The following is a 20,473-nucleotide window of genomic DNA, read 5'->3' on the forward strand; positions in this document are numbered from 1 at the left end:
TATTAATAAATATTAGTTGGATAATTATGTCTGGACCAAATACCTAGTTATACTATTATTAAAGAAGAATTTGCTTATGTGTTATGTTCTTCATGATTTTATGTAGTTGACTTATTATATAATTAAAACGAATTTTATATTAATAATATTAGACTATATTTTATATCACCTGACTGATTATAAATTAATATGATAAATTATAAAAATAAAAAAGATTTAAAAAGAAGATCTAGAAAATAATATCTCCTATTATAAAAGATTAAGACATAGAATAATTTATAATTAAATGTTAATCAATCAAAAAGTGATTTTGTTTATGTGACATAATTATTCATAATAATATTATATGTGCGGGACAAAACACCTAGTAATAGATATTTTATATGTGTTCCATGGAATTTTAATTAATATAGTTAAATATTTACTAATTTATATATATATCTAGTGAAAAGTTTGTTGCTGGTGAAGAGGATATGTGGATCCAAGTGTTTGATTTATACGCTGGCGAAGAGAGTACTGGTGAGTGAACCTCAAACATTTCTATGATTATACTAGAAAAGTGAGTTTGTACTTAGTAAGACCAGAGCCAAGTCAGATTGTGTTAGAAGCATGGGTCTTTTTAAGGGTCAAACAAAAGCTTCTGTGAGGTTTTGGTTTCTGACTGTGCCTCAGATTTGATGTATCTTGTTTCCAGACTGAAGTATACAGAGAAAAGAAAAATGTGTTGTAAAAGTTACCTTTTAATTTTATGGGATATTTCCCGTTATTATAAAAAACACTGAGACCCGTTTAGCAATTTATGATAATAATATGACCTGTATTTAATGGGCTTGGGCTTTTTGAAGCTGTAAGTAGCGTAGATGTAGAGGGGTAAAATCGCCAACTGGTCTTTCTCGATCTCTGTGGGAACCGAACCATCTATCGACTCTCGCGAGCTCTCTTGTCTCCTCTGCTGCGATCTCTCTCCTCTTCTCTCTATCAGCGCACCAAATTGTGAGACTTTTGGCGGGAAAAATGTCGGGGAAAGGAGCTAAAGGATTGATAATGGGGAAACCCAGCGGTAGCGAGAAGGATAAGGACAAGAAGAAACAACCCATCACCCGTTCTGCTCGAGCTGGTCTTCAGGTACCAAACATTCAAAGTCTCTTATCTTTGGGAATCGAATCTTATAAGTGGCCGGATCTACGAGGTTCTGACCTAGATTTTGATTTTATCAGATGAAACATTGGGATACTGAGATTAGGTCTATAGAAATAGAAAGTTTGAGTTTTTTTTTTTGTCTAGGGCTATTTTTTTTCGTCTAGGGCTAGTCATTGTTGTGATGGTACTTGAGAGTAGTTTAAAGGTTGTAAACAGCAATAAAAGAGCTAACTTGATTTGAGTGTTGAAGCTTGTGAAGTTTCTCACTGGTGGGCCTATTGAGATTTACAAATCATTCTAGCAATGGAGATTCTTTTTTAATGATTTGTGTAATTAATCTTGCTCCATTGTTGTGGCTAATTGTCTTTTTTTTATGTGTGTGCAGTTCCCTGTAGGAAGGGTGCATAGGCTGTTGAAGACAAGGTCCACTGCTCACGGGAGGGTCGGAGCAACTGCAGCTGTTTACACCGCAGCGATACTTGAGTATCTGACCGCAGAAGTTTTGGAGTTGGCTGGTAACGCTAGCAAGGATCTCAAGGTGAAACGTATCTCCCCGAGGCACTTGCAGCTAGCGATTCGTGGAGATGAAGAGCTCGATACTCTCATCAAAGGAACTATAGCTGGTGGTGGTGTTATCCCTCACATCCACAAGTCTCTCATCAACAAATCCGCCAAGGAATAATAGATTCTTAACCACTCGCCCTTACTTCTCTGTTTCTTTTAAGTATCTCTCTCGAGAGAGAGTCTGTGTTTGATAAAAGAAGAGACGCTAGTGAGAGAGCTCTTTGTTTAGGATGGATCTCTTTGTGTTATGCCTATGTATTTGATGATTATCTAAAACTCATTTTCTGACTAGAAGCTTGTAAGCAAATCAGTGGGTAAAGATTTGTGTGTTTTCTCTGAATAGTCTGAACATGAATCGTATTTACATTTGCATGATACATAAGAAGAGGCACAGAGAAGAATATATTCAGTTGGGAGTTTGTGCAGATAATGTGATCCTGAGGTAAGGTTCTCCTCCCCTTGTAGCAAATCTAGTTGGGAGTTTTGGATCCCTTAAGAGCTGCTGAGTTCTTGCAGTTGTTTAGGTATCAGTCTGCTAATGAAGGAGCCGAGAGCGGATACAAGTGTTGTAGGACACTCTTCATGTGGCAGATGTCCGCATCCGGGTATTGCTACAAATCTCTGTATGCGCACACATACATAAAAACTGGATTAAAAAAGTGCGGAAACCAAGTTTTGGTGAGAAGATGGATAGAAGACTTACAGAATTGGTGAGTTTAGAAGCCAGAGCTTGTGATGATTTCAAAGGAACAAGAGCATCTTCAGCCCCAGCAACAACTAAAAGAGGAAGATCTCCCATGGAGTTTAACAGAGCTGATGCATTTTGAGGTGAAAGAATCATTTCATATGATAACTTGCTTATCTCATTCAGTGCCTCATCCCAAGCTTCTAAACATAGAGGAGCCTGAAACAAACAACCCCACATGAAAGGCATTAACTTAACTGCTTTTAAGTATCAATGGACGTTATGTATATAGTGATTACCTTGTAGAGCATTAAGACATCAGTGGTTAGCTTGGTGGTATCACACCATGCACGCCGGTTCACCAATTGGGTTATCTCTGTTCTCAACAAAGGACGAACCAAGTGCTTCTTCCTAAGTGATGTATGAAGAAGTATTCTAGCAAAGGCAGGAACTACTTCTCTTGATAAGCTAACGTTTATCAACACCACCCCTTTGATTAAAACCTGTGGGATCATTCAACAACAAAGGTGCCGTCAGTGGCAAGTAACAAAGAGTCATAAATAAACTTGTAAAAATTCTCTTACACTGCTTTTGAACGTAGATGCTTGTACTCTTTCAGCGGCCTTGAGTGCAAGCAAACCACCATCATCATGGCCAACAAGCACCACCGACGAAAAGCCCATCTCGGCACAAAAAGAAAGTAGTAGATCTACCTGGCTTTCAAGTTTGTAAGGGTTAGGTAGGTTTCTTCCTTCCCAATCTTTCTGTATAAGTCTAGAGGTCAAGCCCCAACCAGGCCGGTCATAGGAAACCACTCTGCAACCAACCTGAAGAGACAAATCTCCCATAACATGTCTCCAAGAGAAGACTCCTCCTCCAAACCCATGGACTAGGACTATGCCAACATTCTCATCTCTCTCCAGACTATCACCAGGATTCATATCATCCTTGTTGAACAAGCTAATGGGTGGAGTTGGATAGCTCGCTAACAGAGGATCATATAGCGAGGATCTATCAGGCTGAATGGTGTAGCTTCTGTACAAATGGTTGCTTTGAGTTTGCACAACCAAGTTTGACATCTGCTTGTCTAGTTGTCTAACCCTTCTTGCCTTCACTTCCGCTGCAGAACACTTCTTGTAATGAACATTTAGCCCCTGGATCTTTATGAATAAACTGTCGGCGTTGGCAAGTAGTCTTGGTTGTATCACCTCTTCTCTGTCCAAAGTTGTTCCCCTGAAAGAGTTTTGTCTGAAATCACCGGCAAAGGTTAAGATTTTGCAGTTTGACCTAGTGAAAGACTGGCGATGAGCTTTCTTGTAACCCAAGAAACCAGATTTAGACGAGAGAACCTGAAGAAAAACATAAGAAAGAGTTTAGCAATCATCTCAAGATAGGTGACAAAACAAGAGAGTCAAATATATTTACAGCTTCTTGGTCAATCTTGTGGTACATGAGCTTCTTTCTTGCTCCACAAGTCTTTTGATAAGCTACCACGACGTGAGCTAAACCGAAAAGTGCTGATGATAGTAACAAAACAGGCATTGCCCATGAGATCTTGAGGTGATAGACCTTTCCTTCCTCGTGAGGTTTCATAGTGAACACAAAAGCTTTAACCAAAAGAAGAATAATCCCTCCAAAGGAAAGTGACATCACTGTTTCTAAATAAGGACCATAAGCTAATCTTGCGTCTTCACATAACCAAGAGAGACCTGTTTCATCATCGTTAATGGAAGTTTAATGAATCAGAACAAATATCAGGTTATGATTTTAGATGGGTTACTTTGATTTTCTAAATGAATACTACCAGTGCCGGCTCTATGGTAGTGCTGGAGGTGCAAATGCACCGGGTCCCAAATTTTTATTAAAATAAGATTTTCTATAGTTTTCACGTTTATTAAAAATATAATAAATGTTTACAATTTAATTTACTATTTATTTTTCTATATATTTTTTATTAACTATCCACTAATAAAATTTAATCAATTCGAATATTCATAATTAATGTTTTTCAAAAGTATACAAGAGTACCTTAAAAATATAGAAAATCTATCTTTGTGGAATAAGAATAAAATCTAAAAAAATTTATTTTCGGAAACGGATGAAGTATTTTTTTTAATCAAACATAAACCAATTTTAACCAAACTAACCAACTTTAACCAAAACTTTTGGAACTTTTAACCAAAAAATTTGAAACTAAACCGAACTTTTTCGGTCGGACCCAACTAACCGACCCGAAAAGTCCGAACTAACCGAATGGCAAGCTTGATTTTAGAAGAAAGAGAATGTTTCCATACAGATAATGGCGAGAGATCTCAGAAGCGAGATGAGTGGTACATCAATGAAAGAGGTCTTGAAACTATACTGACGAAGATGTTCTGAGGCGGAGTGGCACGTGAGGCACGTGATGCTGGAGACGATGACACAAGGAACCACAACATCAGCCACGGTGATCAGAACCGGCAACGACGAAGCTAACAGAGACGCCGTCATTGCTGCCACAAAGAACATGGTCCGTAAACATCTCCGTGCTTTCTCGGCTACAATCCACGACTTCCACGCCACCATTATCACGCCCTTTGGTTTCTTCTCAATTCTATTGACAGTGGCAGCGGAGAAGCGTGGAGCATTCTCCGGAGATCAGAATGTTTTCAAAGTTTGTTTTTGCTTCGAAACATAATATTCAGACAAAAGTATATATGTTTTGAAGCCTACTTGTCGTGTAATTAAAATATTGGATGAGTTGTAAGATAAAGTAAATTTATGAGTGGAAAATATTTTAATGATTGATGGACCCAAAGACAGCAAAGACGAGAAATGATATGTGTGTTGGAGGAAGAGTGGCATATAGAAGAAGAAGCATGTGGAGGTTAGGTTCTTCCAGCGATCTTCTTCTGTGTTTGTGTTCCTTACCCCTCTCTGATCAGCTTATACTATTTATTTATTCATTTTTATTCATTTTAATAGAATAATTTGGAAATATATTATGTCAAAATTTATTCAATCCTGACTTTTTTGGAAATAAATGATATCATAATTATTGAATATCCATAGACTGACTCTTTCTCTTTTTCTTTTATAAATAACAGCCATCATTTAAAAGAAAATTATATACAGTTCGTTGACAAAAAAGGCTTCAAAGAACTTAAAAATATATATTATATATCTGTTTTATATTAATAGATTTTGTTTTACACTGAAACGCATTGATTAATATATCATAAAATTAGTATATTTTGTGATAACATTAATAACTTAACAAATTGAATTATTTTCTACAAAATTAAATTGATTATTATAAAATAATAATAATAATTTGTAGAATATAAAATCATGTTTGTGAAAAGGAATTTTCTAAAACATTTAATTTTAAAAAGTTGAGAGCGAATATAAGTTTGTTCGTTCGTATAATTGAAATCAATAGATCAGACCAAAAATTATGAAGCCATCTACCTAGCTGGCAGAGCAAATCAAGATGTTGTCTATGAATAGATAATTACAGAATCTTTTTGACATCAATTACGGGATCTTTATATATAAAAAGTAAACGATTTTATTTTTAATACTATAATAAGTCAATAATTAATAATTGTGTTCCCTTGCATGTTCCTGCTTAAAAGTAAATGAAAACAATGGGTACGCCGATTTATGTACTTTTCCAATTATGAATGTCAATAATATACGAGGAAATAATATACGAGGAAGCTGCTTATCTGAATATACAGTATTTATTTTCTTATTTGTTATTCTTTCCGTTTCTGAATAATTATCACTTTGACATTTTTCACATATACTAAGAAAATGACGGAAATATATGTAAATTATTATCAATTATATTTTTTGACCAATAATATTTGAGATAAATAAAATTATTTATAAAATCAATGTAGTTTGCAATTAATTTTCAGCTGAAATTAAAATAATTTCGTTGAAATTGTAAAATGATATTTTTTGTGTAACATAAAAAAGTAAAATGATATTTATTATAAAAAAATAGTATTGTTTTTGTATGGCTTCCATCGATATTAAAATATTCATTTATTTCTACAATTATTTTTTACTTACCCTTCTCATATCAAATTATATTATTCTCTTGATTGGTCTGCAGAGCCTTTCTCTATCACTAAAGTATGTGTAATTCTCTTACACATATTTAGCGAGTTATTCATGGGTTCATCTCCTATGATGAATTTTTAGATTTACCAAATAATAAGATTTAATTATTTCATATTCAATTTTTCAGAAATAGAAACAAAACATTGTTAAATTATATTATGTTTTTAAAATAAAAATCTAAAAATAAATAAAATAGTAATAGTTGCCAAATAAAATAAGAAATATTAAATATTCTTAACACCGTCAGCAAAACACTAAACCATAAATCCTAAACTCTTGGATAAACCCTAAACTCTTAGATAAATCTTAAACTTTAAATCAAAAATAATAAACACTAAATCTTTAAAACATTAAGAGAGGTTTATTTAACTGAGAGTTTTAGGTGATTTTTTAAAATGAAAAATTCACTATTATTCGAAAATGAATTTTAAAAACTCATTTAAAATCTACTGTTATTGAATTTGACATTTCGTAAAGTACTCTGAATCCACCGTTATTAAAAATATTTTAAGTTGTTGAGTTTTAAAATTTTTAGATGATTTCAAAGTGTTTGGGTGAAGTTTCTTAGTTAAAAAAAAATCAAATCTCATGGTTTTAAGTGATATTCTAGAGTAGTTTAACAAAAAATCACTTAAATCTCTACAACTTATTGAAATCATCTAAAACCCCGCTAAAAATCAAATCACATCAAATGTTAAATTGAATACATCCTCTTAAACCCTTAATCCTGACCTCTTGGATAAAAATAAATAAAAAATAGTACTAGTTGCAAAAAAAGATTTTTTATAATATTTTAACGCCGTCTGCAAAATAATAAATATTAAATCTTAAATATTAAATCTTAAACACTAAACTCTGAATCCTTGGATAAACTATAAACCCTAAGGTATAGGATTTATCCAAGGGTTTATAATTTATTCAAGGGTTTAGGATTTATGGTGTTAAAATATTTAATTTTTAACTATTATTATTTTTATTTATTTTTATCATTTTTGTCAACTATTTATTTTTATCTTTATATTTTAAAAACATAATATAACTTGACAATATTTTCTTTCTTTTAAAAAAAATACTGAATATGAAATAATTAAATCATATTGTTTGGTGAACCCAAGAATAACTCAATATTTATTAATATATGTATTACACAATCAACTATAACAGTAAAATCTACCAATTTTTTTCATCAAAACGATAATTTTACCATCAGAATGTTTATCACATTTTACAAAATCTTCTAATATTTATTAATATATGTATTACACAATCAACTATAACAGTAAAATCTACAAAGAATTTTTATCAAAACGATAATTTTACCATCAGAATTTTTATCACATTTTACAAAATCTTTTATAGTTCTGTTTAAAGTTTTAAAACATTGTTTACTCAATTATGATTAAACCGTCTCTTTTATGGGGGTTTATATTCAAAATCTAAGTTAGATTATTTCATATTCTAATTTTTTTAAAAATACTATTTATTAGAATCTTTCCATTTTATCCAGAAACATAAAGAAAATATGATTATGAAGCTGGAAGGCATTTAAACAAGAGAAGAAATTTGCATCCTCCAGCTCAAAACAAAAATATTTGCTTTTGGAATAATTATCTCCAACAGCTTTTTCCTAATTTTCTGATTGTGTGAATAAAGTTAAGGGATAATGTGCTTTCCGTTCGATCGCAATCATACCTTTGCAGCAAGCTTGCAGATGCTGTGAGGAGTATGACGTTGTTTCTTAGAAATTACTCAGAGTATCCTACTCTGGACTGTATGAAAATTCGATAGAAGATGCTTGAAAGTTCATAATGATAAAAAAAAAATTGGACTGTCTTAAGTCGTTTGTCATTGAGCCATGTTTGATCATGTGATTTTGGTGGGCTCGTGTTCTCGGAATCCGCATTATAATGGCTGTATAAAATCTGTTTTAGGTCATGTGCCCTAATCAGCTGCTACATGTAGCTAGACGACGTATGACAGAACCAAATCGTAGATTAGTCAAATGCTTCATGAAAACGGACTTTTCATACCAATATGGAAAATGTTATAGTATTGGTAGGAATTAGTAGATTTTACCAGAGGGTTTGGGGTAGTGATGCTTGAGCGATAATCCCATGAATCTGCAGTTTGAATACTGTTAGCTACCCAAACTATTTTAGATAATAAGAATACGTGGTTGCTAGAAATTTCGTAGAATTAATCGATTGTTTTTGGGCGCCGGATTCCGACGATTATAAAAAAAAGTGAACTAGTAGATATACTCACAAAATACTACAGTGAGCAGAGACTTTAATCTGTTTGTCGATAATCTGTTTGTCGAGAATCACGTAAATTTGTGTGAGTCATCAAAAAAAGTTACATTTAAAGTTTGTATGTTTGTCCTATATAAACAAATGTTTAATTCAGTGACAGAAGAAAATCATCATGGAGGAATTTTTCAATAGTATATATGTTTTTCTGGTAAAATAATAGTATATATGTTTACAACATTAAAACTTTATTCAATGTATGCTTCACTTATCAAAAAATATTATTGATCTGAAGCAACACTTATCGAACACTTTTTCTACATAATCAAAATTTCTAAAAGCACATTTCACTAAGATTAGCCATTGATCATATCGTGTTACAGAAAAAAAGCTAATGATTATATCAGCTTTTATATTAAATTTTTACTTTTTTCACTATAACTAATTAATATTATAAATATAAAATTTCACTTTTTATTGTATTATTTTTAGATAATTATCCACAAAATAATATTCTTACATAATAATCTATAAATTTTAGATTAACATAATAAATACTACTGATAGATAATGATAATATGATGAACAAATCTAATTGATCATTAAATATAATTAATAAATTCATTAAGGGTATCAATGATTATAAACGGTATAACTTTTAATTTGAGATCTCCCAGGTGAATAATCACTTGATATTATTTATCAGTTTTAAATTTTCAACTATTACAAATAATAATTAGAAATTTAATTTACGTCAGCATATAAATAAGATTACAATTATGATGAACTATAGATAAGATTTGTGTAGAAAGAGAGTATCAAACAATGGCCAATGTGCACACAAAAAAAAAACAATGGCCAATACTTATACTAGAAGAAGGCCCAATGGGTTTTAAAACATATTTATTTGTATATGCCCACTGATTAATTATTTCCCAAGCAGCTGAAATAAAACCGGAGCGACGGTATAATCAATGGGGTTAGGTAGGCACATACTAGCGAACCGAACTGGAGTAGGTGACTTATCCAACATAACCCAGGTCAAGTCGGGCCGGATCCTGACACCAACTTTGCGCACCAACTCTACCGACCCCACAAAACCTTATCCGACCCACCCCAGCGTAGTTGGTGAGCTGGAGAAATCAATCATTTATTCCTCCTATTTTTTCAGTTATTTAAATTTAATCATATATTATTACATTAAATTCTTATGGATATTCATACCACTCCGAAATAAATAAAAGATCATTTTTAATAAATAAATCAAAGTTATTTAGAAAAATATAATGTCTCGGTTTTCAAGTTTAAGATGTTTAGATATTTTTTCTTGTTTTTCTGAAGAAAAGATTTATTTTCTTGTTTAGAAAAGTTAATTTTTTTTTTAACTTTGATGTATAGTTATTGCTTTTTCTTATTAAAGAGAAGAATATTTTAAGGGAAGAAGTGATTATTTACCACATGTGGCATGATGATTCTCTTTTTCTTACTTTGTCAGAAACGGCCGAATACATAGCGTTTTTATTGTTCTGTAATAAAAAATGAATACAACCTTTTTAAATATATACTAATTATCTTTTTAATCAATTTTAATTAATATACCTTGTATATATATACTCATTCGTCTCCTTCGTGCGTTCACTTTTCCAAACTCCACCAACCATTCAGTGAAGAAGAAGAAAAGGAAGCAAAAACGATGTCGTCTGAGGGGGATAAGTCAACAAATTCAGCTCCTCCGGCGACACCGCCGCCGTATTTCTGGGGAGACATGCCGGAGGAAGAGTACTACACATCTCAAGGTGTGCGCAACACCAAATCCTACTTCGAAACACCCAACGGCAAGCTCTTCACGCAGAGCTTCCTTCCCTTAGATGGTGAGATCAAAGGGACGGTTTACATGTCTCACGGGTACGGATCCGACACGAGCTGGATGTTCCAGAAGATCTGCATGAGTTTCTCCAATTGGGGCTACGCCGTTTTCGCCGCCGATCTTCTCGGTCACGGCCGCTCCGATGGCATCCGCTGCTACTTGGGTTCGTTTAAATTGCTCTGTTTCTACTCTGTTTCCACTCTGTTTCTGAAATCTTTTGAAAAATCTCTTCTTCAATTAAATGTTGGGAAAACAGAGTAATGAAGTCTAATTGTAGATTAGGCTTCTTAAGTTGAATGTGTTTATGCAATCTTTAGGATCTTTTGTGCTAATGGGTTCGTTTGCTGCTCTGTTTTCTTTTTGAAGAACTCTGTTTTGAATCATTTTGTTAATTGAAAAATCTCAAGTTTAGTTGATGTGTAAATGTTAAGGTAAAACAGAGTGATTACTTGAGACTGAAGTCTCACTGTATATTAAGGTTTTAAGTTGAATTTGTTACAGAAAAAGAAAAGTAAAATCTTTAGGATCTTTGTGCTACAGGTTCGTTCTCTGAACTATGTTTTGAATCTTATTGGTTAATTGAAAATCTTAACTTTCGTTAATCTGTAAAAATGTTAGTCAAAACAAAGAGAATACTTGAAACTGAAGTCTCACTGCAAATTAGGGTTTGAATCTTCTAATTGAAGAGTTGAATATGTTTTGGGGGGAGTACAGACCTTGAAACACGCCTTTTTGTTTGGTTTTGTCAGGTGATATGGAGAAAGTTGCAGCAACATCATTGTCATTCTTTAAGCATGTACGTTACAGCGAGCCGTATAAGCATCTCCCTGCTTTCCTCTTTGGTGAATCTATGGGAGGTCTTGCCACACTTCTCATGTACTTTCAATCCGAACCGGATACTTGGACCGGTTTGATCTTTTCGGCTCCTCTCTTTGTTATCCCGGAGGATATGAAACCGAGCAAGACTCATCTTTTCGCCTACGGTCTCCTCTTTGGCTTGGCTGACACGTGGGCTGCAATGCCGGATAACAAGATGGTTGGCAAAGCTATCCATGACCCGGAAAAGCTCAAGATCATCGCAGCTAACCCACAAAGGTATTATAAAAAACTTTTGGAAGCAAACATATATATAGCTCAGTGATGTAATGATCAAGCAGAGCCGGTCCTGCGCATAGCCAAGTGAAACATTAGTTTTGTTACATATGAGCATAGCCTGAAAATTGATTTAATTTTTTTATTACTAAATTGTTCAAATTGTTTACTATCATAAAGTACTTAGAATCTTAAGACTTTGATATTTTCTTTTATCTATTTTGCAACCAATGCTCTTTAGACCAATATTGTAAAGCAAGTCTGGATGTTGCTTTACAGGTACACAGGGAAGCCTAGAGTTGGAACAATGAGAGAGTTACTAAGGAAGACTCTATACGTGCAGGAGAACTTCGGGAGAGTAACTATTCCGTTTCTGACGGTGCACGGGACAGCTGATGGAGTGACGTGTCCTTCATCGTCAAAGCTACTATATGAGAAGGCATCTAGCGCTGATAAAACACTGAAGCTGTATGATGGGATGTACCATTCATTGATTCAGGGAGAGCCAGATGAGAATGTTGCAATCGTGTTGAAGGATATGAGAGAGTGGATTGATGAGAGGGTTGAGAGGTATGGATCTAAGTAAAAGCAAGCTTGAAAGTTACATTTTGCGAGGAGAAATGTGCGTTGATATCATGGTTCATAGTGGTTGTTGATTCGAGTTGTTATGTTGTTTGTGTTTTATCCAAGAACATGACTTTTGGGATGTAATAATAAACTTATATATATCATGGATTACAGAATCCCTTTCTAAATCTTGGGTTGACACTTTTTATAAGATTAACATGTTTATATGAGCATGGAAAAAAAAACTGAAGGTGGACGACACAAACCAAGTAGTTTTTTTTGGGAGCAAACCATGCATTACTGAATGGGAATAACATAGTTCTCAGCCATGATGTGGCGAATTTGATAGAGTTGATCTTGCGAGAGATTCAGCCTCTCCATTCAAGAATATACTCAAAGGAAGTGCATAGGATTCACATGTCGTTGAGGACCACTTAACACATCTATCTTGGGAGGTAAGAAGCTCTATGAGGACTTTCAAATCGGAGCAAAAGATCAACGATTGAAGACCTTGAGATACTGCATCATATTTGATATGGTGACTCACCCGCGTATATAAATATCTACTAAAAACAAAATTGTAATAGTTATTAATATTTATTTTTGTTTAGTTTAGTTTTATATTTATATTATTTTCATTAAATCTGTTATTTATGAGTTAATGAGTTGTGATGTTATGATGTATTTGCTGTTGAAAAATATTCAATTCTGTTATAATATTTGTTTCTATAATTCTAATTTGAATTTAATTTAATGTAATCAGTTTATTATCATTTGTATAGTTATTTTAATTGTAGTTTTGGATTTTACTTATTTATTATTAGGTTTGTGAATTTTAGAAAATGCACAAATCACTTATAAAATTTACAAACTAACAAAACTCCAATATATTGTTTAAAACCTGTTTAGAATTGCGTTATTGTAAAATATAGTATTACATTGAAAAGTTATCAGCTGAACTGAAAAATTTATCATCTAATTAAGTTGTTAATCTATAACACTAAAATACTTTTTAAACACACATAAACATAAATCAACTAAGACTGTTTAATGTTCAAAAACATTCCTTGTAAAAACATATTTAATGTTTTGTGTTTTAACAGAGAAAACATGATATACTATGAATAAGATAGAATCTTAGATAATAGATATTAAAATATTTATGTTCATGGTTTAAATTTGAAAGAATTAGTTTTTTATATAGAGATATGAACATCCATATAAGGTTATGAATTTTTAATAAAAAAAAGAAAACTTATTGCTTTATAAATTTAAATAAAGATATAAAATAAAGTGAAATATTAATTATGATTTTATAAATAAAATGAAATTATAAATAAGATTATTTTTAAAGATCCTACATAAATATTTCTAAGTAACGTGAGCAAATTTTAAAATAAGAAAAATTGTTTCAATATCTTAAAAAATATTTCTGACTAACTCATGGATTTATTTTATTAACGAGATATTAGATATATTAATATCATAAGAAAATTGATTTAACCTATTTGATTAAAAATTCTAATATTTTGTGAATTTGAGATTTTAAAGGAATTTCCTTTTTACTAAACGAAATATTATAATATAAGAAATTTTGCTATATATTCAAATATTAAATTTATTTATTTTTATATTACATTCTTTTGATATGTATATAAAATTAGTTTTTCCTAAATAGTCTTACATATATTTTAATCTATTTCTATATATAAAATCGTTTTATTAAATTATGTGCTTTAAATAAATATATATATATATATATATACATTTATAATGATGTAGTATTTTTATATTAATTAAATTCATTTTTGAGTTATATAAAAGGAAATTCATTTATATATATTAAAGATATTTCCTTTTTAGATAGTAAGGAATTTGGTAATAAATATTAACAAAAAGATATTAATAACAATATTTTGATAATAAATTTAGTCCATTAGGATTATCATTGTAATTAATATTTATAAGAATCAACGTGGTCCAAAAACTTTACTCCTAAGTATTCAATCAAAACAAATTGATTGTTAAACTCTAGTTTTTTTTTTCTTTTTTTGGACAAAACTCTAGTTTTTCTATTAATGCTAGAGTTAGCCGAATCGTGGATTATCATATTAATTTGTTTGGGCTAAAAACTCAAATCCATATTTCCTACAAAAGTGTTATTTTGTTTCGAGGGAGACTTGAACTGCGAAAAAGTGTTACAACACATTCACATGTCTCGCCTACCACTTTGATATGGGCTGTCTCTACTAGAAATCCATCCAAATCGCGTTGGATTGAACGCGAGTTGAATTACTTCGTCCAAAAAATATACCAATCCATAACCTCTTACTCGATTAAAAGATAACAAAATGGGACCACACAATACAATGTTGTTGTGTAGTGCTTGCATCATTTTCATATGAAAAGATGGCTTTAATTACATTTGTCTATTTTTTTGTCAGTGTTACAAAAAAAAATATTATATTTGTCTATTTTTCAACTCTGTTTCTATCCACACGTACGTTAATTGTCCTGAGAGAATATTAAGGAGACGTTTATGTTCCCATGTTTGTACTTACTAAAAGATTGCATTTGTTCGCTTCTAAAACATCTCTCTTTTTAATGGAACTGAAAGAAGAGTTTGTCTTCACATAATCTTTATCGCTATCTTCTTCTTAGCCTCTCAATCCTCTCCAACGGTAGGATTGTGTCCCTAACCAGCCATATGGCCCATCTCATATCTTTTACACATGTTTTACCTTCAATGTTTTCGTGTCGTTCGATTACAAAGCCCTGTTCATTTGATTGCCGCCGGTTTTAGCGTCAGCGTCGGCTTCGGCGTCAGCGGCTGCGTCAAACTCTGATGTTCGTTTGGTTGCCGCTGATGCTGACGCTGACACCGACGCCGACGCTGATTGTTGTTCGTTTCGAAGACACAGGAAGTTGATGCTGACGCCGACGCATGAAGCAGAATTAAGTGATGTTCGTTTGATAGACGCTGCGGCTATTATCATTTTATTCATATTTTATTTTTAAAAATTTGTAACATTTGTCTTTTAAGTAAATAAAATATAGTTTAAATATATTTACATCCATAAAAATATTATGTTTACTTGGTAATATTTTTTTGGTCAAATATACAATTATAACAATATTTTTGTCATAAAACTAAATCATACATTTAATTTTCGAAATTAGCACTTCAAACAAATAAGGCAAATATGTGTTAAAGATAAAAGAAATATGAAATTAAGTTGATTGATAAAAAAATATTACAGCAAGTCTTTAATAACTATAACATATAAATAATAATCAAAGTTATAATCAAAGAAAAATTTAAATGATGTTCGTTTGATAAAACGCTGCGGCAATTTTTATTTATTCATATTTTGTTTTTAAAAATTTGTAAAATTGTATTTTAAATAAATAAAATATAATTTAAATATATTTACATCGTAAAAATATTATGTTTACTTGGTAATAAAATTTTGGTCAAATATAACATTATTTTTTAACATGCTTTTCTTTTTAGTTTTTTTTTGTTTAACTTTTGAAAGAGTAGCATAGAAATATGTTTAAAAGAATTAATACATAGTGATTGCTGGAAGATCAACTGCAAAATCCTTGTGGATATCTAGTGATTCTTTCATAGAGTTAGAGCTTCTGTTGGCCATTCTTTTATACAGAGAGTAGCATTCAGAAAGAGAACTTGAAGCCTTCATCATCAGCCGATGTTCCTTTGAACAATGCAAGCTTGCCCTTGTTCTCTAGCAGCTTCAAGGCCTTCATTAGAATCGTCCTATCATGCTGTGTTTAACTCAGTTGCTGTTCTGATCATTTATCAGATAATTCCGAGGAAGTATGGAGGATAGTTGAAGAACTGAGGAAGCTTGAAATCACCATGTTTCTGCATCTTTGGGTTCAAACAAAAAAGAATCAGTAAAACATCCCCAGCAAAGACATCCCTATCTAACTGATAGAACATGAACCAAATGCTTTAACCATTGGCAGAGAAATACAATGATACCAACGTAACCAACCCAAAGTTAAAAATACTAAGTGACAAGTTAAAAAATACTCACGCTTGTACTACTTCAAAGGACCCATCAAAGAAACACATAGCGCTATCACAAACCGAAGCATCAACAAAGATAGAGGATATCAAAAAAAGATGTGTGAAGCTAGCTAGAAACAAGAACTCGTGACCTCTTCTTGCAACAAAACAAGCCTAATGGTGGTGAAACAAATATAAACGCAAAGACAATACAAGAGACCATCACTAGCATCAATAAATCATCAACATCAGACACAAACCCATCTCAAAGACACATACTTTTGAAGAACAAAACAACAAATGTCAACAGAAAAAAGAACACAACTACACACCTTTTACCAAACGTTTACTCCAGTAGCACCAAGGAGCATAGAGAAGAACATCAAAATCAGTAATTTCAGAACTCAAGACCTGAAAAAAAGACAAAAACCCATTAATTTCAGAACTTAAGACAATTTCAAAACAAGACATATAACAACAGAGAAGAACATCAAAATCAGTAATATCAAAAACAGAGAAACCTATGTTACAAGAAACGAGCTTCTTTTATCAAAATCAGTAACATCAAAATCAGTAACACCAAACATCAAACTCATAAACTGCTCGTACATGCCAAAATAATAAAATATTAGGCTCAAATCATGGCCCCTCCTTATGCAAAAGTGAGCAGAGAGTTCGAAGGGATCGGTAACTCTCACAACGACACATCTAAAGGAAATTAATAGCTCCCACAACGACACATCTAAAGGAAATTAACAGCTGCTGTTAAAAATACAGAAGCTTGGACACTAGCAAAGAAAATCAAACAGTCTTAACTCTTAAAAACAGATAGAAATATATCAATGTTTATCAAGAACACTTTAGTTCTCAGACAAAATGATACGCAATAGACAAGAAACAACACTTAGCATTCTAAACAGTAGTAAGCAAACAAAACCCAGAAAAGGAGAGAGATTACGAGAGAGTGACAGAGAGAGCTGAGTTCGAGAGAGAGAGAGAGACAGAGAGAGCTTCAAGAGATCGAGAGAGACAGAGAGAGCTGAGTTCGAGAGAGAGAGAGAGAGAGAGAAAGAGAGAGAGAGAGAGAGAGAGAGAGAGAGAGAGAGAGAGAGAGAGAGAGAGAGAGAGAGAGAGAGAGAGAGAGAGAGAGAGAGAGAGAGAGAGAGAGAGAGAGGCAACGGCGTCAATGGAGAAGAGAGTTGCGTCTGCGTCAATATATCATTTTAGGCATAGCACTAATCATGTTCGCGTAGGATTGTTCGAGAGTCTTGAAATAACTATTAGCAAAATCTTAATCAACTATAGTCATGTCCATCTTAACCTAAAACCTATTGAATCCAAAACAGAACGGGAACAAGACCGACTATGACGTGAAAATACTTTGCAAAACATATTAAAAATAAACTTTGAAAGTTACTGTAAGTGACAAATTTACAATACAAAAAAACATTAATCAATTGACTAATATGACCGACTATGACGTGAAAATACTTTGCAAAACATATTAAATTATAAACTTTGAAAGTTAGTGTAAGTGACAAATTTACAATACAAAAAAACATATTAATCAATTGACTAGATGCAAAAACTTGGTTTGTTTTCAATATATTGAAAAAGACTAGTGAATATTTTGTAAAATATATACTAAAAAGGACTTAGAAAGCAAGTAAAAAATATTTTTGTAAAATATATATTGAAAAAGACTTGGCAAACACGTATCTGAATGCTAGAAGGTCGAATCACTATACCTTTTTCAGAGTGAATGTTTTGGAAAAAAAGAAGACTTAGCAAACACGTATCAGAAGCTAAAAGAACGTCGAACCTTTCAAAGTGAATGTTTAGAAAAAAAAAAAAAAGAAGACTTAGCAAACACGTATCAGAAGCTAGAAGAAGTTCGAACCTGATGAGCAAACCTCTAGATTTTCTATGTTCTCTTCATCATCTTGCTCCATAGGCGTAGTAGATGCGTCAAGCGGTTAAACAAATGGATTGTATCATATGCAGAGGAAGTGTGGAACCCAGCGCACGCCTATAGATAGATCCTTGTTGAACCACCAATCAAGATAACATCCATCACCGCAACATAAGCATCTGGCTCAACTTCCTGATCCGTGCACTATATCAAATAGAACAAAAAAACAAATGATGAGGAGGAGGAAACAGTTCCAGTCATGCAGTGAGATAAGTAGTTTGAAAAATTTGGCTCACCAGTCTTGATTTTCCATCATCTAGCTTTTGCTTTTTTGATGGCTTAATTTATACTGAATAATCAGATTGGTAGTAGTGCCAGCAGATATGTTTTTGGGACTCCCCAAAAGAAAGATAGATAAATAAAGAACTTTGAGTCCTTTTGGAAGATGGCTTCAGTAGTATCAACTTTCTTCTTTCTTGGCCTCAGAGATACTATATGGGGCTCCGGTTGTGAAGCAACAGTTGCAGCAGCTACGTGGTTCTTAGATCCTGCATAATTCAGAAAGATTACAAAAATTGAATCTTAAAGCAAAAGTTTCCTGCTATGCAATAGATAATAAAATCATTGTTGATTGGTTTAGGCAATAACCTTTATTGGTTAATCTTCTTCTTGTTCACCTTCATTGAAGTTTACACATTGTCTCTACCTTGAAACCATCTCCTTGCACACACAAAAAAAAAGATGAATGAAGTTATATCTTTTGATTCAACATGCAATTAATCAAACTATCAACTAATTTTGCTTCTCAAACAGAAACCCTAATCAACGCTTAACGAAACTGACAACGATTCCGAAACCAAGCGATTAAACGAAGAAAACGGTACTCACGAGGAGAAAGAGCGCAGCTTATTATAGCCGCGATTCAAGCACTACCGATCCATTGGTTCCTTCCATGATATATATATATATATATCAGATCGAATCAAAGAGAGCTAGTAAGAGAGAGTGAGAGATGGAATTAGGGTTTCTTCTTTTCTTTTCAGAGGGAATGTCTAAATCTGTAATAATCTGAATAGAAGTACAAGGGAGAAGTGACGAGTTTATATAATACTACCACAACGGTCAGATTTTGAATAAAGATTTTTTCTCTTTTTCTGCATTGGGCTCCTGTCTCTACCGGCTATATTTTTTCTAGCCGTTTTTCATCCTTGGAAGTTGAAACCGCGTGCTTATAGTCTCCTTGTTCAACGGTATCATCATCAATGAAATTTTGGTAGAAGTCATCTGTAGTAACGACTAACGAATCAGCGTCATTTACAAAATTATAATGTCTCCGTTTTTCAAGTGTTAGATGTTTTAGATTTATTTATTGTTTAAAAATAATAGATGTTTTAGTTTCTTTAATTTTTGCCGGGGGAAAATGATTATTTTAAAAAAAAATCGGTATGTTTTTTAAAGAAAAAGAAAATTATCCGCCTATAGTTATGCTCTCGTTTATTTTACAAGGTTTTGGACCGCGGATTTGTACCAAGGTCAAAGGCCCAAATCATGGAACACATGTTGGTTTAATCTTAATTTGGCTGATATATTGATGGTGAAAATTAACCATGATGGATTATTTGAACAACTTATTTTATTCTAGATAAACCTATTATTACAATCGGTAAAACAAAGCTAAGCTGTTTGCTAAAGAAACCTTAAGTTTTTTGTTCTTGCGGTGTTGTACGTAAATGATTTTTTTGGACAACTTCTCTAGCGTGTTTATTCGTGAAATGCGAACAAGGTAGCTGACTGTCTGGCAAAACGAGTAGTAGATGATGTTGATTTTCTGTTTCATTTTTATGTACCAAATTATATGTCTGGTCTGCTACATGATGATCATATTCATTCAAGATAAATAAAATAGATGTTATAAAAATAAAAAAAACCGATCAATAACTTATTTTCTCTTTACTGTTTTTTTATCCTTTTCGTTATTGGTCCGTCCTCAAACTCTTCAAAGAAAATATACCGCGTTTTTTTTTTGTAAATTAATATACCGAGTTATATTGTTTGATGGGGTTTGAGAAGAAAGCGAAGCAGTCTCCAACACGTGTGATCTTCAAAATTCCTATTAGATAACTTGTTCAAGTCATGTTGAAAGGGATTTACTTTGTAATTAAAGAAAAATTAACTACATGGTTTAGACTTTGTTTTAGAAAAATATGCCGACCGACGCAGAAACTTCTAATCACTCAAATAAAATTAA

General features: G+C 32.4%; 3 protein-coding genes and 1 long non-coding RNA gene across 5 annotated transcripts; 2 read left to right on the forward strand and 2 right to left on the reverse strand.

Annotated features, from left to right (window-relative positions):
- The first annotated feature begins 867 nt into the window (after nt 1-867).
- LOC108811985 (probable histone H2A variant 3) lies at nt 868-2,044 on the forward strand. Its single transcript, XM_018584113.2, has 2 exons — nt 868-1,125; nt 1,526-2,044. The coding sequence occupies exons 1-2, from the start codon at nt 1,015-1,017 to the stop codon at nt 1,820-1,822; spliced, it is 408 nt and encodes a 135-aa protein (XP_018439615.1). The 5' UTR covers nt 868-1,014; the 3' UTR covers nt 1,823-2,044.
- Nucleotides 2,016-5,292, reverse strand: LOC108811975 (uncharacterized). Its single transcript, XM_018584104.2, has 6 exons — nt 4,684-5,292; nt 3,815-4,098; nt 2,974-3,738; nt 2,689-2,892; nt 2,408-2,608; nt 2,016-2,325 (listed from the first exon to the last, which is right to left on the reverse strand). Exons 1-6 carry the CDS (start codon nt 4,952-4,954, stop codon nt 2,197-2,199), a joined length of 1,854 nt encoding a protein of 617 aa, XP_018439606.1. The 5' UTR covers nt 4,955-5,292; the 3' UTR covers nt 2,016-2,196.
- Nucleotides 5,293-10,379: 5,087 nt separating this feature from the next.
- Nucleotides 10,380-12,465, forward strand: LOC108814390 (caffeoylshikimate esterase). Its single transcript, XM_018586954.2, has 3 exons — nt 10,380-10,781; nt 11,368-11,713; nt 11,990-12,465. The coding sequence occupies exons 1-3, from the start codon at nt 10,445-10,447 to the stop codon at nt 12,294-12,296; spliced, it is 990 nt and encodes a 329-aa protein (XP_018442456.1). The 5' UTR covers nt 10,380-10,444; the 3' UTR covers nt 12,297-12,465.
- A 3,280-nt stretch (nt 12,466-15,745) lies between these two features.
- On the reverse strand, nt 15,746-19,283 carry LOC108824708 (uncharacterized). Of its 2 annotated transcripts, XR_001945227.2 has the most exons (6): nt 19,114-19,283; nt 18,874-18,945; nt 18,522-18,773; nt 18,214-18,429; nt 16,646-16,724; nt 15,746-16,172 (listed from the first exon to the last, which is right to left on the reverse strand). It is a non-coding gene; the product is annotated as an uncharacterized LOC108824708 (long non-coding RNA). The 2 variants fall into 2 exon arrangements; XR_001945225.2 differs by having other exon boundaries at nt 18,874-19,283.
- Between the last annotated feature and the right edge of the window lie 1,190 nt (nt 19,284-20,473).

The sequence above is a fragment of the Raphanus sativus genome, chromosome 1 (assembly GCF_000801105.2).
Source record: "Raphanus sativus cultivar WK10039 chromosome 1, ASM80110v3, whole genome shotgun sequence".
Classification (NCBI taxonomy): Eukaryota; Viridiplantae; Streptophyta; class Magnoliopsida; order Brassicales; family Brassicaceae; genus Raphanus; species Raphanus sativus.